The sequence below is a fragment of the Chiloscyllium punctatum genome, chromosome 5 (genome assembly GCF_047496795.1).
Source record: "Chiloscyllium punctatum isolate Juve2018m chromosome 5, sChiPun1.3, whole genome shotgun sequence".
Lineage (NCBI taxonomy): Eukaryota > Metazoa > Chordata > Chondrichthyes > Orectolobiformes > Hemiscylliidae > Chiloscyllium > Chiloscyllium punctatum.
The window spans coordinates 101,325,204-101,348,319 of record NC_092743.1 but is presented as its reverse complement, the minus strand read 5'-3'; the positions used below and the strand labels follow the sequence as shown (position 1 = coordinate 101,348,319).

The following is a 23,116-nucleotide window of genomic DNA, read 5'->3' as shown; positions in this document are numbered from 1 at the left end:
ATGTTCAACATTCTATGTTCCCTGTGTACAACAAGTAAAAGGATGACATACTGGAACACCAAATTGGTTTGCCAATAGGTTTCTGTGGCTGATTGTGGATTGTGAACCTCGCACGTTCACAACTGTCCACACAGTGATGTGCACAATCCGCCATAGGAAGCACTAAACAAAATAAAACCTTTCTTCTAAGGACTGAGAAAATATGGGAATTCTAAATCATACTGGCTGCGTCTCAGGCGTGTCCTGACAAACAGATAGAGGAGTACATCAAAGCGTAGTCTCCATGCTGCCTTGCTGGATGTTGGAAGGTGAAGATGCTGAAAGACTTACTGACAGGAGAAAAGAGAGAAAAGTGCCTTGAATGGATGCAGAGATTTTCCATGGGATGTGGACATCACATTCATTGTCCATCCCAAATTGCCCTAAACCAAGGTGAAGATAAGGCATCTTCTTAACAATTCCTAGGGCCAATTCAGATGGTAGTTAAGAACTAACTGCATTTCTGTGGCTCTGGAGTCACACATGGACTGATCAGGTAAGGATAGTGGATGTCCTTCCTTAAAAGGATATGATTGAACTAGACAGTGTGTTATTTATATGGGTATCATTACTGATAAAAGCTGTTTTATGGGGATCAGTTAGCTCAGTTGGTTGGACAACTGTTTTTTAATGCAGGGTGGCACCAACAATTTGGGTTTAATTCCCATACTGGCAGAGGTTACCATGAAGGACTATCCCTCTCAATCTCTCCCCTTGGCTGAGCCATGGTGACCCTCAGATTAAACCAGCACTAATTGTTTCACTCTAATGAAAGTGCAGCTCTATGGTTGATGACAAATTTACTTTACCTTTTATTCCAGATTTAGTTAATTAACTGCAATAAAATTTCCAGTTGTAGTGTTGAGGTGGGGTGGGTGCTGGGGGGTTGGGGGCTGGTGTGGTTTTGAACTCATTTGATCTTAATAATAGGACAAGGTGAGGTATTTTGAATTGTGATCATTTCACTATAATTATCTTGGAAGGCCTGAGGAAGTGTCACTGGAAAGAACTATAGACTCACTGCTCCTCATGTTGGAGACTGTTTGCCTTAAGCGATTCAGGTTTGTCAAACAAAACTTCCACCTTCATGAGAAAACTGCTAACATTCGCATAGGCAGCTCTAAGTCACTCTGTTGACTGATGGGCTTGGCAAAGACTTAAGTGATCCCCCTGCCTCACATTGGACTAAAAAGAGCATGTAGATACTTGGAGTGGCTGCTGAATGTTGAGATTCAACTTAAGACAAACCTTTGAAGGAATATCTGAAGTACACATTAAATCTGCGGTATCACTGAACTGTTTATACCTGTAGTAAAAAATGTTATTTTTTGAAAGTATAATTGTGTTAAACATTAGCAATAGTACCACACATTATTAATGCATTGTGATGTGTTGATATTGATTATGTAAGATTTTCTTTTGAAATACAATTAGTTTGACTCTGCGATGATGAGGTTAACGGATTAGCCTCCATATGTCCTGCTACCACTCATTGTGTATACAAGATGCTGAATGACTATCAATAAAACCACCAGCAAAGATGTGGAGACACTGGACTTCACAAAGAGACATTGGTCAAATAACACCGAGAACAGAGAGGTCTGTGGGTCTCTTATTCTGTCAATGAACTGCCATTCCTAGTTACTAGTCCAGCCAAAGGGAAAGTGGAAATATGCAGCTTTATGATACCTTAGTTCTAATTTAAACCATAGACTAGGTCACACTCTCAGTATTTAGATTATATTAGATTAGATTCCCTACAGTGTGGAAACAGGCCCTTCGGCCCAACAAGTCCACACCGACCCTCTGAAGAATAACCTACCCAGACCCATTTCCCTCTGACTAATGCACCTAACACTATGGGCAATTTAGCATGGCCAATCCACCTGACCCACTCATCTTTGGACTGTGGGAGGAAACCAGAGCACTCCGAGGATTCTACGCTTTCATACACTTATGGGTCAGTGAATTGTAAAGAAACAATGAACTGAATTGTTGAATTTGTCAGAGGACTGAGACATGCCTCCAAACCGTGAGGCTGGCAAAGACATGATTTGCAACAAATAGACAACTGACAAATGAAGATTGTTAACTACAATTTCAGTATCCTGCATCCCTGCACACTCCCCCTCCCATTAGTAACAGTATCCGTTTCCAATGTGCTTTGCTGGGGTCTGCTCTCGATCGGATTTGGGGACCTCAATCCCACCTGGTGCCTCATTTGGCAGCTGCCAGCTTGCTTGTCTGACTGGGTTGGCATGGGGGTGGCAAGGCAGTTGGACAATCAACATTCCCTCCACCAATCAATCATTCAAAGCCCATGACTGATGCAATAAACTTTTACCAGAATCAGTTGTTCCATTCAGGAATCCAATCAGTTGTACCTTGAGACTTAGATTGTACTAGAATAATCCTTGCTTGTTTTACTTTTTATCTCCTTGTAATATTTATTGAAACTTGAAATATCGATTTTTTGCAGGAATTTAAATCTGGTGTAAAAATTTGAGATCATCTAAATACCTGAAAAGATCAGAACTAGATAACAGACAATAGCTGTGATGGAAAACATATTCTTGACAATGTCAGTAGAGTATGAAACAGGCCATTTGGCCTAACTGGCCTCTGTTGGCATTCATGTCCCCTATGTGATCCTTCGCCCACCTCTCTTTATTTCATTCCTTTCTCCATCGTGTGCCATTTCGACTTCTCTCTCAATTGATTGCTTTCGGCTGGTACACCTCATCTTCAGCCGACATTGCACCAAAACTTTAATCAATGTCTTTGTTCACATTTAAAGAAAACCAAACAATTTGCAATGATAATATGCTGTCTTCAAATCGGTCTCTCTGATCTTGCGATCAACAAATTTGTTTGCCTCACACTGAGTTCAGTCAGCTGGGATGACAGTTAAGTAAACTATACTCCACTAAGGATCAATTTCATCTCACTTAATCATACTAAGTAATAATACTAACAGGAAATTAGGATTTTTCTTTCCTATCTAAGAAGCTTGCTCCCTCATCAGATATCCCCATCCATTACAAATCTGATATTGGATTAAGGCATTGGGAGACTTGAACTGAAGGCCGAATTCATACAAATTTGCCTACTAACTCATTTTCTGCTGGGAACTCCCTGTCTATGGAGTTAGGTAAGTATGGGAATGGAGTTTATAAATGAGAAATATCACCAGAGATGTTGGCATGACAAGATGAAATGAAACAATAATGGTGCAAGTGCATTTTTGGTTAGATTTCTTGAATTTATTGATTTGTTAGCCATTGTGACCAGCATGATTATGGCAGTAAAAACAGATCTTGCGCCTTACCCAAATAAATTTAGTGATAGCTCTACTTGCTCCGAACCTTGCCTGTAGTAGTGATGAGAAAAGGAGCCATGATAATCACCAAATACAATTGGAGACACAAAAGGCTCAGAAAAAGACTTGGGCACAGAATATAATCAAGGTTACCTTAAGATTGCTACTCAACATCTGAATGCAAGTATCCTTAACACTTAACGGAAGTAACGAACAGACATTAGTTTTGTCATTTCTTTTCTAATTAAAATAGAATAGCAGTTCTATTCTATAGCTGAATAAGAAAATGATACTCTGCTTAGAGCTCTATGGGTTGTGTTCCTGCCTCTGAGTCAGTAACTAGAGGATTTAGCTACCATGCCAGAGACTTGTTCTCATAATCCAGGCTGCCACTCCTGTGCAATGTGCATTACTGAGGGAGTGGTGCATTGCTAGAGTTGTTTTCTTTTACTCGAGTGTGAAATAAAGACCTTGTCTCTCCTCCAAGATGGATATCAATAAATCCCACATTACTATCTTGAAGAGTGAAGGAGTACTCAGAATCTCCTAGAAAATAATTTTCTCCTCAGCTTGCATTATTGAAAGAAAATGCTCTGGTCATATTACTATTTCTGGGATCTTACTGTGCGTGCAAATTTTCCTGCACTTCAGCAAAAGGTTTTTTATTTGGTGTGAAGGACTTCAGATGTCATTAGGTAGTGAAAGGTATTGTACACAGACTTTTTCTTCACTTAATATTTCCCTTAAATGCAAGATATTGTCAAGCTCCTGAGTATGTGATTGCCACAATTTTTATATCCACTAGACCGAGTGCAAGGAGCAGACCATTTACCTTCTGTTTTACTGGGGCTTTCTTTGGTGACATCTGAAAAGGAAGACAATACCAGAGTCAGAATATAACTAAGCATGATACAGTCACACAGGAGTAAGGTTGCCTGAAACTCGTTCTTAATAAATAGATTTAAACTTAATTTAAAATCAAAGTATGCACCACACCCACACCCAAGCAAATCTTTCCCAAAGACAAATTTCAACAAAATAGTTCTGTTTTACCACAAATCAACAAAAGGGACTAAAATTGGTAATTTTCTTATGGTGGTGTTAATTTTGATCTATGGATAGAGGTGGGAATCAGATGTGATGATATAAGGGCAGTAGGAGTACAATTAAGAAGGAAATCAAGAGTACAGAAAGGGGACATGAGATAGCTTTGGCAAATAGGGTTAAGGAGAATCTAAAGGGTTTCTACAAATACATTCAACGATAAAAGAGTAACTACGGAGAGAACAGGGCCCCTTAAAGCTCAGCAAGGTCGCCTTTGTGTGGAGATGGGAGATATAGTAAATGTGTATTTTGAATCAGTGTTTACTTTGAAGAAGGCTATAGAAGCGAGGGAACTTAAGGAAATAAATAATGAGATCTTGAAAAGTGTCCATATTATAGTGGAGGAGGTGCTGTACATCGTAAAACCCAAAGAGTGGCTAAATCCCCAGGACTAGATCAGATGCACACTAGAATTTTGTGGGAAACTATGGGATTGATTGCTGGGGCCCCTTGCTGAGATATCTGTGTCATTGGTAGCGATAGATGAGATGCTCGAAGTCTGGAGGTTGGCTAACGTTATCATTATTTAAGAAAGGTGGTAAGGAAAAGCAGGGAACTAGGGACTGGTGAGCATGACATCACTGGGGGGCAAATTGTTGGAGGAACAGGATTTACATGCATTTAAAAAGATAAGGACTGATTAGGGAGAGTCAACATGGCTTTGTGAATGGGAAATCATGTCTCACAAACTTGATTGAGGTTTTTTGAACAAGTTATGAAGAGGTTTGATGAGGGCAAAATGGTAGACGTGATCAAGATCGACTTCAATAAGGCGTTCAACAAGGTTCCACATGGTAGACTGGTTAACAAGGTTAGACCACATGGAATACAGGGAGAACTAGCCACTTGGATACAGAATTGGCTCGAAGGTAGGAGACAGAGGATAGTGGTGGAGGGTTGCTTTTTGGACTGGAGGCCTATGACCAATGCTGTGCTGCAAGGTCCATTGATGTTATCATTTATACAAATGCTTTGGATGTGAATATAGGAGGTATAGTTAGTAAATTTGCAGATGACACCAAAATTAGTGGTGTAGTGGATAGTGAAAAAGGCTACCTCAGGGTACAATAGAATCTAGATCAAATGGCTGAGAACTGGCAGATGGAGTTCAATCTAATGTGACGCACTACATTTTGATGGGGCAAATCAGCCAAAGACTTACACACTTAATGTTAAGGTCCTGGAGAATGTTGCCAAACAAAGAGACCTTGGAGTGCAAGTTCAAAGTGGAACCACAGGTAAACAGGGTATGAATAAGATAATTGATATGCCTGCCTTTTTATTATAAGCACATGGAGTATAGGAGTTGGCAGGGTCATGTTGTAGCTATACAGGACATTGGTTAGGCTATTTTTAGAAAGCTGCGTTTAATTCTTGTCTCCCTGCTATAGGAAAGATGTTGCGAAACTTGAAAGGGTTCACAAAAGATTTACAAGAATGTTGCCAGGGTTGGAGGGTTTGAGGTATAGACAGAAGCTGAATAGGCTGGGGCTATTTTCCCTGGAGAGTCAGAGGCTGAGGGGTGATATTAAAAATGTTTATAAAATCATGAGGGGCATGGATGGGGTGAATAGTCAAGGTCTTTTCCCCAGGATAGGAGAGTCCAAAACTAGAGGGAATAAGTTTAGGGGGAGAGGGGAAAGATTTAAAAGGGAATTAAAGAGCAAACTTTTTACACAGATAGTGGTGCATGCCAGAGGAAGTGGTGGAGGCTGGTACAATTACAGCATTTCAAAGGCATCTGGATGGGTAGCAGCTCCCAAAAAAGCTACCCAGCTGGTCCCACTCTCTAGCCCTATCACCGTAGGCCTCTAACTTCATCCCTTCCAAATATATATTCAGCTGTCATTTCAAAGCTCCTAGGAATCCACCTCCAACACCCTCCCAGGCCATGCATTCCAAACACTAAAAACTCTCAGAGTAAAAAAGTTTCTCCTCCTCTCACTCCTAGCTCTGTTGCTGACAATCTTGAAGTTGTTACCTCCTATATTCATGTACTACATCATGGAAGTAGAATATCCCTCTTTACCTTGTTAAAATTGTTCAGAATTTTGAACACCTCAATAAGGTTACCTCTTAATCTTCTCTGTTCTGAGGAGAATATGTCAAATTAATTTTTCATTATATCTAAAACTCCTCATTCCTGGTATCATACTCGTAAATCTCCTTTGAATTATTTCTAGGGCTTTAACATCCTTCCTTAAAGTAAGGTACCTAGAATCACAGAATTCCTACAGTGCAGAAAGAGGCCATTCGACCCATCTGGTCTGCACTAACCCTCCGAGGAGTTCCCTATAAGCCCTATCTTGATAAATAATTTCCAAGATTGAAACATACAGTTTGCACACTGTAGACAGTAATAGTTAATTACCATATTCTTAAAGAAGTGGACAACAGCGCTATCATCGGTTTGTCTCCCTGCTCCTTGATGGGCCTTGTGTGTGGTTGGGGCCATTAGCACACTCCTGGTTGCAGGTTCCTGAAATAAATACATTCTATTTTAGTGTGGAAATTTTACAAATAATTTGACAACCTAATAAATCGAATACACTTTGGATATCAAACAATTAATGCTCCATAAAATTAATCACTTACCTCACATCCAGCACGTGACTTGAGCAATTCAAAGTGTTATTTCATTTCATTGTGATTTGGACAGGTTGAGTGAGTGGGCAAGTGCATGAAGTATAATGTGGATAAATGTGAGGTTATTCACTTTACTAACATGTACAGGATTATAACCTGAATGGTGATAGTTTGGGAAAGAGTGAGATGCAAGTCGAGACTGTTGGGTGCTGGAAAAGCATAGCTGGTCAGGCAGCATCCGAGGAGCAGCAGAATCGACGTTTCAGGCATAGACCCTTCAGCAGGAATGAGGGGCCTATGCCCAAAACATCGATTCTTCTACTTCTTGGAAGCTGCATGACCTGCTGTGCTTTTCCAACACCACACTTTTGACTCTGATCTCCAGCATCTGCAGTCCTCAGTTTCTTCAAAGAGGGAGATGCAACAAGGCATTGGTGTCCTTGTACACCAGTGACTGAAAGTAAGTATGCAAATGCAACAGGCAGTAAAGAAGGTAAATGGTATGTTGACCTCATTGCAAAAGGATTCAAATAGAGGAGCAGGGATGGTCTGCTGCAACTGTACAGGGCATTCTCCTTATCTGAGGAAACTTGTTTTGGCTATTGAGGAAGTGCAAAAAAGGTTTATCAGACTGAGTCCTAAGGTGGCAGGTCTGACCTACAGGGAGACACTGGATCAATTAGGATTATATTCAGTAGAGTTTAGAAGAATGAAGGGGAGTCTTGTAGAAGCCTACAAAATTTTAACAGGGTCAGACACAATTGCTGCAGCAAGGATGTTCTCAGTGACCAGGGAGTCCAGAACCGGGGTGTGGGGGGGGGGGGGGTTCACTGTCTAAGGCTAAGGGAGAGCCTTTTAGGGCAAACATGAGAAGGAATTTCTTCATCTAGAGAGTGGCGTGCTGCGAAATTCTTTGCCACAGGAAACTGTTCAAGGCCAAAACATTGAAGACTTTCAAGAAAGATGGAGATATAGTTCTTAGGACTGGAGGGATCAAAGTATATGGGGAGAAAGCAGGAACAGGGAACGGAGTTGGATGATCAGCCATGATCATATTGAATGTCTGAGCAGGTTTGAAGGGCTGAATGGCCTACTCCTTCTCCTATATTTTATGTTTCTGTCTAGTGAAAAGGATCAGGAGGAGAAATCCTGATTTTGCAGGTCGCATTTGTTGAAACATATATGTCAAGTGAAGACAAGATTGAATGCTCTGATATTCTCTCATGTTTCGAGCTGAATAGTGTACAAACATTCACCTCAAGACTCACATTAAAAATTTCCAATTAGACAACTGATGCCAGACCTTCCAACAAGGCAGCGAACACTCAGGAGAAAAGTTAAGGGACACTCACAGACAGAATGGGGAGAGGACCAAGAAAACAAAAGCTGGCTTTTTACATTTTATGCTGCTTAGTGATAATAACAGAGCTTCCTTGCATTGTTAGTCAAAGGAGGAAAATGCTTTTAAAATGAAAAGAATGTTGATGGTATAGGTTCATCTTGGAGCGCAGTTACTAGCAGTGTTCCACAAGGATCTGTTTTGGGACCATTGCTGTTTGTCATTTTTATAAATGACCTGGAGGAGGGACTTGAAGGCTGGGTGAGCAAGTTTGTGGATGACACGAAAGTCGGTGGAGTTGTGGACAGCGAAGAAGGATGTGGCAGGTTACAGCGCGATATAGATAAGTTGCAGAGCTGGGCAGTAAGGTGGCAAATGGAATTCAATGTAGCTAAGTGTGAAGTCATTCACTTTGGTAGGAGTAACAAGAAGATGGATTACTGGGCTAATGGTGGACTACTTGGTAGCGTGGATGAGCAGAGGGATCTTGGTGTCCTTGTACACAGATCTTTGAAAGTTGCCACCCAGGTAAATAGTACTGTGAAGAAGGCATATGGTGTACTGGGCTTTATTGGTAGAGGAATTGAGTTCCGGAGTCCTGAGGTCATGTTGCCGTTGTATAAGACTCTGGTGCGGCCTCATCTGGAGTATTGTGTGCAGTTTTGGTCGCCATACTACAGGAAGGATGTGGAGGCATTGGAACGAGTGCAGAGGAGGTTTACCAGGATGTTGCCTGGCATGGTAGGAAGATCGTATGAGGAAAGGCTGAGGCACTTGGGACTTTTCTCATTGGAGAAAAGAAGGTTTAGGGGAGATTTGATAGAGGTGTACAAGATGATTAGGGCTTTAGATAGGGTTGACAGTGAGAACCTTTTTCCGCGTATGGAGTCAGCTGTCACTCGGGGACACAGCTTTAAATTAAGGGGTGGTAGGTATAGGACAGATGTTAGGGGTAGATTTTTTACTCAGCGGGTTGTGAGTTCATGGAATGCCCTGCCAGTAGCAGTGATGGACTCTCCCTCTTTATGGTCATTTAAACGGGCATTGGACAAGCATATGGAGGTTATTGGGCTAGTGTAGGTTAGGTAGGCTTCGGTCGGCGCAACATCGAGGGCCGAAGGGCCTGTACTGCACTGTATTTTTCTATGTTCTATGTTCTATGTTTACAGCCAGAGTACTACTTTCAAATAGCACACCGTGTACAATTCCAGTTGCCCTTCTATAGGAAGGATGTTGTTAAACTTGAAAGGGTTCAGAAAAGATCGATAAGGATGGAGGTTGGAGGGTTTGAGCTAGGGAAGTAATTGCTGGGCCCTTTGCTGAGATACTTGTATCATCGATAGTCACAGATGAGGTGCCGGAAGACTGGAGGTTGACTAACATGGTGCCACTAGTTAAGAAACAGTTGAGTCAAGAGTAGCTTTATTTTTCATTCTACCATGTACAACTGATACAGTGAAAATGGGACAGCGTCCCCCCCAGGATCAAGGTTCTACATGGACAACACAAAATACACAAGCGTAGTCATACACAGGGCAGCATAAAGTGCACAAGTGCAAAACATGCAAGACAGCACAGTAATTCCTGACAAGGCAATAGCCACAATGGTGAACAAATTACAGTGTAATAATGAAAGATCATTAATAAAACATTGTTTTAGCAACAATTTGAAAAGTCGTACAAAGAATTGTAGATGAAATAGAGTGTGATCATACAGTGTTAAGGAGCCTTATGGCTTGGGGGAAGAAACTGTTGCACAGTCTGGCCGTGAGAGACCAAATACTCCGTTATCTTCTGCCAGATGGCAGGAGGGAGAAGAGTTTGAGTGAGGGGTGTGTGATGTCATCTAAAATGCCTTTCGGATGCAGTGAGTGGCATATGTCTGTCTGTAATGGAGGGAAGAGAAACCCCTGTGATCTTCTCAGCTGTCCCTCACTATCCGTTGTAGAGTCATATCATCCAAGATGGTTCAATTCCAGAACAGGCAGTGATGCAGCTGCTCAGGATACTCTGAATGAACCCTCTGTAGAATGCGGTGAGGATGGAGGGGGGAGAGGTTGGCTTTCTTCAACCTATGCAGAAAGTAGAGATGCTGCTGGGGCTTTTTGTCTATGGAGCTGGTGTTGGGGGACCAGGTGAGATTCTCCACCAGGTGGACAACAAGATAATTTGGTGCTCTTCATCATCTCCACAGGGAAGCCGTCGATGTCCAGCAGTCACTCTGTGTCCTCCTGAATGTGGTAAGGAAAAGCCAGGGAACTAGAAATCAATGAAACTGACATAAGTGATAGGCAAGTTGTTGGAGGGAATCATGAAGGGCAGGATTTACATGTATTTGAAAAGGCAAGGACTGATTAGGAATAGTCAGCATGGCCTTGTGAATGGGAAATTATGTCTCACAAACTTGATTGTGTTTTTTGAAGAAGTAACACTCCCTAGGACCTTACCATTAAGTGCATAAGTCCTGCTCTGATTTGTGTTCCCAAAATGCAGCACCTCATAGTTATCTATATTAAACTTCATCTGCCACGCCTCCGCCCCTTGGTCCATTTGATCATGATCCCATTATAATCTGAGGTAACCTTCTTCGCTGTCCACTACACCTCCAATTTTGGTGTCATCGACAAACTTACTAACAATACCTCCTATGTTCACATCTAAATCATTTATATAAATGATGAAAAGTAGTGGACCCAGCACTGATCCTTGGGGCACTCCACTGGTCACAGATCTCCAGTCTGAAAAACAACTCTCCATCACCACCCTCTATCTTCTACCTTCGAGCCAGTTCTGTATCCAAATGGCTAATTTTCCCTGTAATCCATGAGATCTAACTTTATTATCGAATCTCCCATGGGGAACCTTGTTGATCGCTTTGCTGAAGTTCATATGGATCACATCCACCGCTCTCCCCTCATCACTCCTCTTTGTTACTTCTTCATAAAACTCAACCAAGTTCGTGAGACATGATTTCTACACACAAAGCAATGTTGACTATCCCTAATCAGTCCTTGCCTTTCCAAATTTGTGTAAATCCTGTCCCTCATGATTGCCTCCAAGAACTTTTGCCATGGTTGGAGGGTTTCAGTTACATGGAGAGGCTGAATTGGCTGGGGCTGTTTTCCCTGGAGTGTCGGAGGCTGAAGGGTGACCTTATAGAGGTTTATAAAACCATGAGGGGCAAGGATAAATAGACAAGGTATTTTCCCTGGGGTGTGAGAGTCCAGAACTAGAGGGCACAGGTTTAGGGTGAGAGGAGAAAGATATAAAATAGAAATAGCACTGAGTGTTTATAAAGTCATAAAGTTGTACATCATAGAAACAGAGCCTTCAGTTCAACTTATCCATGTCGTCCAGGTTTCCCAAACTAAACTAGGCCCATTTGTCTATGTTTCGCCCATATCCCTTTACACCTTTTCATTTCATGTACCTGTCCAAATGTCTTTTAAATGTTGTAATGTGACAACCTCTACCACTTCATACTGTGTGAGTCACCCCTCAGGCCATTTTTCATCTTGCCCCGCTCATCTTAAACTGATGCCCTTTAGTTTTGGACTCCCCCACCCTAGGAAAAAGATCCTAGTTATTCACCCTTTTCCATGCCCCTCATGATTTTATGAACATCTATGAGATCACCCCTCAGCCTCCAAGGCTCCAGGGAAAAAAATCCCCAGCCTATTCAGCCTCTACTTAGGCTGGGGAGGTTTTTCCCTGGAGCCTTGGAGGCTGAGGGGTGATCTCATAGATGTTCATAAAATCATGAGGGGCATGGATAGGGTGAATAACTAGGATCTTTTTCCTAGGGTGGGGGAGTCTAAAACTAAAGGGCATCAGTTTAAGATGAGCGGGGCAAGATGAAAAATGGCCTGAGGGGTGACTCACACAGTATGAAGTGGTAGAGGTTGTCACATTACAACATTTAAAAGACATTTGGACAGGTACATGAAATGAAAAGGTGTAAAGGGATATGGGTGAAACGTAGACAAATGGGCCTAGTTTAGTTTGGGAAACCTGGACGACATGGATAAGTTGAATTGAAGGCTCTGTTTCTATGATGTACAACTTTATGACTTTATAAACACTCAGTGCTATCTCCATGGAAACTCACACAATGTGGAGTAGTGCTCCTTTGTTTAAATTGGATAGCGGTATCCTAATGTGATCATTAATGCAACAAGTGTAAAGAATTAAACAAGAAAATGTATTATTTTAAAATTAGTTCAACAAACTTTTTCAAAAGGTTACAGCAACATTGTCCTTGTATTGCTTTCATTTTCAAATAAATCCTTGTTTTAGATTAGATTACTTACAGTGTGGAAACAGGCCCTTCGGCCCAACAAGTCCACACTGACCCGCCGAAGCGCAACCCAGCCAGAACCATTCCCCTACATTTATCCCTTCACCTAACACTATGGGCAATTTAGCATGGCCAATTCACCTAACCTGCACATTTTTGGATTGTGGGAGGAAACTGGAGCACCCGGAGGAAACCCACGCAGACACGGGGAGAATGTGCAAACTCCACACAGTCAGTCACCTGAGGCGGGAATTGAACACAGATCTCTGGTGCTGTGAGGCAGCAGTGCTAACTGCCGTGCTACTGTGCCGCCCACGGTTTTGAGATTGTGTTATTCTGATGGCAGTATTACAGAAGTTTCAATGTGAGTATGTGATAATCCCATGAAGCCCAGAGGCAGTCAGTAATGGAAAATGTTAGCAGTAGATCATTGGAAATTCATTTCAATTGCCAATTCATTTCAATATTAAAAGTCAGTGCATGTCAAGCAGCCTTGATGATGAGATGTTGAGCAGCACAGTAGAAGGCTATCCAGTCAGTTCTGTTCCATCTCGATATCTTCACAATGCTATTGAAAAGTCACAATCTGAAATCCAAATTGTTTCTCTCTACACAGATGCTGCCAGACCTCAGTGGCCAAGTATCTTCTGTTTTAATAAATGGTTCTATCATTCATTAATATCCAATTATGATTATTTCTAAACTTTTCAATTTGTAAGAAGGCAGTCTAGAAAAAGAATTGTAGACAGGTAAGATTGCTCCTTCAATATTTTATTGACTCCTGAAATCTCAGCTATATTTGTTAAATTGCTTTATGTTCTGTGACTAAGCAGGTAGCCACAAACTTAACATAGACAAGAAGACCATAATAAGCAACCCATTACAAATAATGCTCCTTATGGTGTCCAATGGAGAACAGTTCAACTTGCTTAATGAATAGCTCTAAAGATTCATGCATTAACCTGACCAATGTATGTGAACACACCAATAGCAAAAACAAGGCGCCTCAAATAACCGTTAGGCAGATGCATGAAATTCCTTGTTCAGACATTCACGATGAAGGCGAAGAACATTTTCAATTTCAGAAATTCTTTCTCTGAGGATTTTGTTGGAATAGAAATTGATGGCGATTCATTAGAGGTGTATGAAACCATTCCATTATTATTTGATAAACCTCCAGAACTTGAACCCTCTAGTCCAGAGATAGGGTCACTGCCACAAAAGCCCTCTCAATGCTCTCGGCACATATTAGGCTCATTATGGGCATCTGCTTCTTGCCTGCCATCAAATTTCTAGGCCATGGTTCTAATCATCTAAAACTCAGTGGTTTCACCAAAAATATAAACACAGGCAATAGGTTGAATGATCTTTTGATACTATCAAAACAGATCTTGGCACAGTGGTTAGCACTGCTGCCTCACAGCACCGGAGACCCGGGTTCATTTCCCACCTTAGGCGACTGACTGTGTGGAATTTGCATGTTCTCCCCGTGTCTGCATGGGTTTCCTCCGGGTGCTCCGGTTTCCTCCCACAGTCCAAAGATGTGCAGGTCAGGTGAATTGGCCATGCTAAATTGCCTGTAGTGTTAGGTATGGGGTAAATGTTGGGGAATGGGTGGGTTGCGCTTTGGCGGGTCGGTGTGGACGTTGGGCCAAAGGGCCTGTTTCCACACTGTAATGTAATGTAATCTAATCTAAAAAATCTTTGATGTCAACATGTCTTACAAAGAACAATCCTTCTATCCCAGCCAAGAAACTCTTGAGAGCATTGTCCTGATCCTCAATGGTACCCAAATACAAGTCAAAAATCCATCTGTGCAATTTTAACATTTCACTTCACAAAATGGACTCAATTGTTTCCTTTTTGAAAAAAGGCCTCATTCCTGAAGAAGGGCCTATGCCCGAAATGTCAATTCTCCTGCTCCTCGGGTGCTGCCTGACCTGCTGCACTTTTGCAGCACCACACTCTCAACCCTTCTTTTGAAGTTGTGCTAAATAGTCCAGCCTGAGATTCTTGCCTCCTTTCTCAAATTTGGAACATAAACCTAATGTCAGTGACGGTGGGCACCATCAACTGTCAGTAATTGTTGTAAAAGAACTGGTCCACTCATCTTCTCTGACCTGTTCTCTGAAAAGGACAGTTCGGGATGACTAACAAGTGTGGGCGTTGCCAGCAATGTCTTGAATTACCTTGGAAAGGAGCAGCCACTTAGTCAGCACCAAAAGCTGCTAAAGACTTAATCACCAGAAAGACAAGGGCAGCAGATGTATGGGAACACCACTACCTTTAAGTTCCCCTCCGAGCCACTCACCAAGGAAATATATCACCTTTCCTTCACTCTCACTGGGTCAAAATCCTGGAATTCCCTTCCTAATGGCATTGTGGGTCAACCCCCGGCAGGTGGATTACAGTGGTTCAAGAAGGCAGCTCACCACCACTCTCTCAATGGCAATGAGGGATGGGCAATAAATGCTGGCTGACCAACCAGCAATACTCACACCCCACAAATAACCCCATAAAATACTTCCCAGAATGTGGATGTTTTTTTCAGTGAAATTCTCCCTGGACACTGCCCCTTCTTTGTCTGCTAAAGTGATGAGGACAGTGAAATGTACTGCCCAATGTGATGTCCCTCTGGATATAGTAAGACTGGAAATATTGCAGGGGGGTGGAGGGTTGGGGACGGGAATGTTGGTGTAGCGAAGACTGCCTTCTCAGTATGAATTGAGAAAGTTGAAGTTACACTGCTCTGAAGGATGTGAGGTGAAGATCAAAGTTAATAGCCATTGTAAAAGGAGAAAGACAGGGAATCATATGTAAACAGTAGTGGGCATCTTTATGGCAGGCAAAGAGGGATGATATATGTGAAGATTAGGTAAGATGGAGTAAAAGAATGTGCATTGAAGGCAATGTGTAATGAAGGATGTGTCCTGATCTATCCTCATCAGGTAATTGGTATGTTTTCTGGAATGAATCCTGGATGTCCTGGTGCAGCTGCTGACCTCCTTAGCTACCTCTATCTACACCTGCTCTCACATTCTTCTTTTGTTTACTGGCCCTCACTGCACCCAGCATTTTCTCCATGGTGGCACCCCGCATCCTAGAGGGTTGGTCTGTCCTTTCTTGCCAGACATCTTTCCAATTGGCAGCATGTCCTTTCTGTTTCCTCAATCCGTAACCTCAGAATTCCTCACAGAGGTGAATTGTGCCTTTTTACAGCAAACTGAGTTACTGTGATGTGGACATATCAATCACAGAGGCAGCATTCCATCAAGGAGTTCAGGAAATTTCTATCCAGCGAGCAGAAGATGCTCAGCCGTTGAGTATGTTCAACACTGACCTAGAAAGACCATGGAGTATGAAGGGCTATCCAACATAGGAGTCATGGTATAATGACTCATCTGAAAGTTACAGTACAATACTCCTTCAGCACCTGCACTGAGAATATCAGTCTATGTTGTGTATTGGTCTGAGAATGTAGTCTGGCCCCTCAACTTTATGACACACAGGTAACTGAGCCAAGGTTAGCATTGAAATCATTGGTATAAGTTGCAGGTACATGCAAGCACCAGATGGTGGCAGACAGAGTACTCTATACCTGCCTTCCTCAGCAGCTTGTATTCACTACTAATACCCTGTAAACAAATTAACTCACGATTTCATGTTCATACAAATTTAAGAACTGACACACCTTTCCTCAAAGAGGCATAAATACTTTGCCTTCATTTGACTCACAGTTACCTCCTTATACCTTCTGCACAGAAACTAGTTATTAGAACAAATGACAGTACTGTGAATCAATTAAAGAGCTATTGAAAACAGTGAGAGAGAGTGTGGACAATCTCGAAAAATCACGTACAATGACAATGCCTTGATAAAGTACATTAAAAGTGCATGAGAGTGATGAAAGAACCATAATTTCTACAAAACAAGAAGTAGCTTTTAAAAATTCAACTACTTAATATTGTAAAAGACGGGTTACTTAAATTGTAATCTTTCCTTTTAAAAACAAGGCAACAATTGGTGACATACAATTTTTTTTTCCCTGCTACTCTCTTTTTGTACTTAATTGACACATTTGAACAGGAATTGGCCGTTCATCCCTCAAACCTGTTCCAGCACATGATGAGACTTTCACTTCTGCATTTGCCTTGGAGGGGACAATTTATCTTTGAGAGCAGTGGCCCTTAATCTAGGATAACTGGAAGATGAGAAAGGACGATTATTTTGGAACCAGAATGCTAGCAGTTGAACTTAGAATCCGTTTCAGCTTACATTTGACCTGATAACTGATCAGAAAGTCAAATCAATATCAGTACTGTTGGATCTCCTTCTATCATTCAATCGATCCTAATTTTGCAATAGAATTCTTGCGGGGCCATGGAAATACTTGCTAGTTAGAGAGAGACTTATGTATCATTGAGTACAGAACATAGCACAACACAATTTTCTATAACTTTTAATTTACTTAAAGATATTTACTTTACATGTTCATATGAATTGTGGCATTCAGGGTACCTAGCAGATTTTCCACAATATATGACAAAGTTCATTTATATGTCAACATCTTTAACTTTAAATGAATTATATCACCAATATTTTAACCAAATGTCTAAATTTTCACACAGAATCCTGATTGATCAAAACTGTCCTTTCTCCTATAGCTAATGACATTTGCAGGATAGCTGGGTACAATGGAATCTCTGCATTCCCCAAAATGACCCTGCACTACAATTGGCATGTTAAAGCGTTGCCTCAGGTATATGGATTGATTTGGAATTGTTCTGCAATAGAACTCAGCAAAGTTTTCATAGTGTTGTGCTTATGTAAAGGCCTCACAAAGGATGTGGAGGTGTGAGGAAGTGTATGGGAAAGATTTAGGACAATGGCTCCTGGGATGAGGAACTTCAGTTATGAGCATAGATTGGATACATTGAGATGAATTGGAGCTTTGATAGATAGAGGGGTCCAAATAAAGTAGATAAAGAGGAACTTTTCCCATTTGTGTCAAAAATGAAAATGGGAAGGCACAGATTTAAAGTAATTGGCAAAAGAAGCAAAACCAACTTGAGAAAACCTATTTTCACACAACAAATGGTTTAGGGTTGGATCACGCTGCACAAGAGGGTAGTGGGGCAGGTTCAAATGAATCATTCAAACAGATTTAACCTGTTACCTGAAAACGAAGAACATGCAGGCACGGTGGCTTAGTGGTTAGCACTGCTGCTTCACGGCGCTATGGACCCAGGGTCGATTCCAGCCCCAGGCAACTGTCTGTCTGGAGTTTGCACATTCTCCCTGTGTCTGCGTGGGTTTCCTCCCATAGTCCAACGATATGCAAGTTAGGTGAATTGTCCATGCTAAATTGTCCATAGTATTCAGGGATGTGAAGGTTAGGTGCATTAGTCAGGGGCAAATATAAGGTAGAGGGAATGGGTCTGGGTGGGTTACTCTTTGGAGGGTCAGTGTGGACTTGTTGCCCTAAAGGGCCTGTTTCCACACTGTAGGGATTCTAATGTAAATGCAGGATAAAAGGTGATTGGCACTAAGTGAATTGTTCATGCAGAGAAGCAACACAGATACAATGAGTTACCACCTCCTTCTGCACAGTTACAATTCAGTGATTCTGCGACTTTGAAGTCCCCATGGAAGAAAAACACCCTGCTACAGTGAAGGGGCCTGACAGAGGAACTCCCTCGAGGCGCAGCACAAAGAGGCCAGTTGTTGCTAACCATTATTAGAAACAAAAATGCATGCAGCAGTTATGCAGGAAAACGTCCCTCAAGTTGTGCAGACTCCCACCAGATTACCCAAGTGCTTCTTTCTTTTTAACTTGTGGATTAGCCAATGATACAATATGCACCCAAAATTAATTGACACATGGTGTACTATTAAGCAACTGTTTCTATCACTAGACTATTATTTGTAACATGGGTGCTCATCTTCTTTGATGCTACATCAGAAGCAACATTGGGAGTTAGTTGTGGGCCTGTAGAGTAGAAGCTCCTTCATTGAAGCTGTAACACTTGTTGCTAGCTACAGCCCTTTCAACAGTCTAAGCCTGTTTGGTTTCTGTCACTTATAGCAAAGGGTCCGGCTGAAGTGGGCTACATCCAGATGAACTGGCTTCCTGACAGCATAATCCTTGTCCATTGCAGTCAACCACTTATTTTCAGACATTCCCTAACAATGCCAAATAAGATTTGCAAAGCCATCTCTCTCATTTAACTGAAATTGAATGTCAATTCAATCAGAGTCTGAAAGAGGTGGCCAGTATTAATATGACACACCAAGGATGCAATTTAATGCCTTCCTCCCCATATTTAAGCCCTTAAGTGAGATGTTAATGCTCAAAAGAGTTTTTCCTGCCTCTAATAGTATTAACCAATCAATGGTGGGGTGAGAGTGGGTGAGGGATCTCGCTATTGTTTCTTTATTCAGACGGTAGTAAGGGAGTGGAATGCACTGCCTGCAACAGCAGTAGACTTGCCAACTTTAAGTGCTTTTAAATGGTCATTAGATAGGCATATGGACGAGAAAGGAATGGTGCAGGTTAGAGGGGCTTCAGATTGGTTTCACGGGTCGGGCGCAACATTGAGGGCTGAAGGGCCTGTACTGAGCTGTAAGGTTTTATGTTCTATGTGTGGAATATAAACAAACCCTGTTGAGGATCCTTACTTGTTTCCAGGAACCATCCAATATTTAAAGGCAATCAGTGCCTAGTATCAGGAAACAATGATGGAAGACTTTTGGTTTACAGGAATCTGATGCTGGGACAATTGAACATTTTACTTTGGGTACCAAACGTATGGAACAGATTCTCAACCCCTTTAGTGAAATGACGTTTCGGAAAAGTAACCTCTTGAAAGGAGAAGTTTACATCAGCTGCAATAATGTTGCAGAAAATATTACTGTTTCAAAAATTAAAATGAGCATTTTTGAACCTGATCATAGTTCAAATCTCCTGCTTCAGACTATAAATTGAGAGTGGGCAAAATTCAGAATAACCTTAAAGTTACTAGTTGGTAGATGTGAGCTTACTACTCAACTCTGTTAATTCTTTTAAATACCATAAACATCTCAATTAGTTCACCCCTTAATCTGATATACAAGGGAATAGTCTAGTCTATGTAATTTGTCATATTTTAACAAGAAATCAAGGTCAATACTTTTACAAATAGGCAGTGATTGGGCTTAAGGGTCATAGGTCGATATAAAATCTTTCTTCCCAGCATGTTACAATCTACTTACAGGGTTTCATAAATTGATTAACTACTTTTTTTTAGAAAACTAATTGTCATATGTATGTTCTCTAATTATATGCCCTCCCAATCTTCATTTCATCACTCCTAGGAATTTTGAGAGTAAAATGTGAAGAGGGAAATGGAAGAAGAATGAGAGTAAGGGAGCACCTTGTACAGATAACCACAATGTTCCACAGAAGCAGACTCCTTGATTCTACTTACACTGATGAAGGCTCAACTTCAAACTATCAACTTGATTTTACTCTCTGTTGGATGCTATACATATTGAAATTGTTTTTACTTATTTCTTCAAGAAATATATTAAAGATGTGGATAGTGCATTGACCACTCGTAACCAAAACTGCAACTATTGAAATGTGGGGTGGAGGTGGAAATTCTGATTCAAGGGAGAGAGGACAGTTTGATGCGACAATGCCCTTCTTTATTACATAACAAAAACAAAATTATACCATTACACAACAATCAAAAGGCTTCCGTGCCTTCTTTGCTTCTCTTCCACTTGTAAGAAACAGTGGAAGAAACCACAGGGAAACCATCAAGCGAATGCAGGCAAGTTTGGGTACAATGAGCTGGAATCTATGCAATCTTATTAGGCATCTCAGTTGGCTATGTCTTAACTTTGCCCTAGACCAATACTATAATAACTGCTTTAAACACATCTGGACCCACTATCAGAGCATAGGAACGACATTCATAGCTTAACTCTGATATACACCAAGCATCCCATAATTGTTGATACTAATAATGTGGCTGAACAAAAAAGCACCTATAGACAGAACACAAAAAGGGCAAGTGTAATAAACAAGTGTAATATGGGGCATAACATCCAAAAAACCAAAAGCTAATAAGCATTAGACAAGTCTCTTTTGAGCAATTTTGAGTAAATAAGGAACAATTTGAATATGGTAAAGAAAGACTTACATAGTGCCTCACATTGACAGTAATTAACCCCATGCAATCTGAACAATAGATGCACTTTGCTTTATTTTTGAATCTGTTGAACTTCAGTGATTGTTTCAATATCATTTGACATTTTATTGAAAAACAAATTTAAAGCAGTTGATCCCAACTAGAGATCCAAAATGGACCAAAACCTGAATGTTCCAATGTAAAGTAAAAAAAAAGTGAATGCTTCTAATTATGAAACAAAGCAGAAAAAAAGTTAACAGACAGCAAATCAGGCATTTAAGAAAATAACTAGATTAATGTTTCAAGTGTAATCCACTTGACCAGATTTGCCTTGAGTTTAAATTTATCTTCCCAGATTGATGTATATAGTCTGATGTTAGTCAATGGGTGGCACCCTTATCTCTAAATCAAAAGGTTAGGAATTAAGTGCCACTTTGTGACTTGTGCACAAAACCTGGGTTGACACACCCAGTGCCAAGGGAATGCTGCAGTGTTCGGGGTGATGGTTTTGGGCTTGAGATACTAAATGGAGGCTCTGTCTGTCTCTCACATGTATGTAAATGACCTCATTTTGAAGATCACTCCTTCCAAATGAAAAACAGAGACTTTCTTCAAGTTGTATGTTGAATCTTTCCCCATCAATCAACATATTTAAAACAGTTTATTTGGTCATGTTCTCATTTCGGTTTCTGGGAGCAGACGGTATGTAAATTGGCTGCTTAATTTCAACAGCAACAATACCTTAAAGATATTTCATTGGTTGTAAAATGTTTTGGAATGTCCTGAAGTCATGGGAGGCACTCTAAAAATATATTTATTTTCCTTTGAAGATTTCCAGAAGCTAAAAGAAACAGATTTGCATTTCTCAAGCACCTTTCAGGATCAGACACTGTCCTGAAGTGTTTTCAAGCCACATGATGTACATTTGAAGTATAGCCTCTACTGTAACATAGGAAATCCATCACTAAATCTTCCAAGCTAATGTCTTTGATATGGTTACCAGAAAGTACACATTGAACAAAGGAAAAAAAATGAACATTTTTTTAAAAACTGACCAACTTTAAAGTTAGTTTAGAAATTGACATACCATTAATAAGATGTGGGAGAAGGTTTAACTTAAATACTTATAATAATGTAGAAGAATAAATGACAAGAGGAATTTGTTATTGGAAATGCACGCACAGAGTTTACTTAAGTATCACAGCTTATCTCAAGTACTGAAGCAGTGTGAGTAATTACAATTTAAGATGTAGTCGAATACTTTTAACTATCTCTGAATTCTAAAAGCACCACCATATCTCCTTCCCCAATAGTGAAGACAATCTCTCTTTTTGACTTAATTATACATTAACACATAAAATACACATCCGTCTATAAAATCTGAACTTGACTGAAAATATGTAACATTAATAAATGATAGACTTATTTAAAAATATGTTTAAATATTGCTACATGGGAGTTTCAATCATTTGCACATGATACTGATAGGGTTTATAACTAGGCTAATTACCCACTTCTGAGATTTATAGAGTTGACTGGTTGGCCGTTTGCTATTCCATGTTATTTCAGTGTGGTAAGAATTGGTTACAATACTTCTATATTGTGAAAGAAAAGTTAGCCAAGGTTATAAAATCTTAACAAAAACAAGTATTGAAATTGTAGTTACATAAGTGCCTTTTCCAATCTCAGGACATCATAAAACATTTCACAGCCAATGAAATACGCTTGAAGGGCAGTCACTTGTAAAGCCATAAAATTGGTAGGCAATTTGCACACAGTAAACTCCCACAAAAGGCAATGGCATTAAGATCAGGAAATCAATTTCAGTTATGTTGAATGATAAGTGGCAGTCCAGCACTCCAGCAAGAATGCATCTGTCAAAGAAAACTGAGATATATTTAATGTCCATCTGAGAGGACAGAGTGAAATTTGGTTTAACAGCCTGTTCAAAAGACAATACGAAAATCTCTATGATATTAGTCATGCTACGGAACCACATTATTCTTCATAGCCAGTGACTTCAACCAGGCCAACTTCAAGAATGTGCTAAGATTCCACCAACACATCTCCTGTCCCACCAGAGGTCTGAACATTCTTGACCATTGCTACACAACCAAAGATGCCTACTCTTATATCCTCCAACCACATTTTGGAAAATCAAACAACACCACTGTACCACTCTTCCTGGCTTACAAGCAGAAATTGAAGCATGAGGACCCAGCACAGAAAGTTGTTCAGTGTTGGCCTGAGGAAATTGA

At 40.7% G+C, this 23,116-nt stretch overlaps 1 protein-coding gene across 4 annotated transcripts in view; it reads right to left on the bottom strand.

The window, feature by feature from the left end:
- Positions 1–23,116, bottom strand: part of LOC140477269 (myelin basic protein-like) — a 184,119-nt gene that overhangs the window by 8,254 nt on the left and 152,749 nt on the right. For 3 of the 4 annotated variants that reach the window (XM_072570863.1, XM_072570864.1, XM_072570865.1), the window contains exons 5-7: positions 6,834–6,941; positions 4,191–4,223; positions 3,368–3,409 (exon numbers count right to left, since the gene is read on the bottom strand). In XM_072570863.1, coding sequence (XP_072426964.1) covers positions 3,368–3,409; positions 4,191–4,223; positions 6,834–6,941 — 183 coding nt within the window. The remainder of the gene's footprint in view (positions 1–3,367; positions 3,410–4,190; positions 4,224–6,833; positions 6,942–23,116) is intronic. The other variant, XM_072570866.1, reaches the window with a different exon arrangement.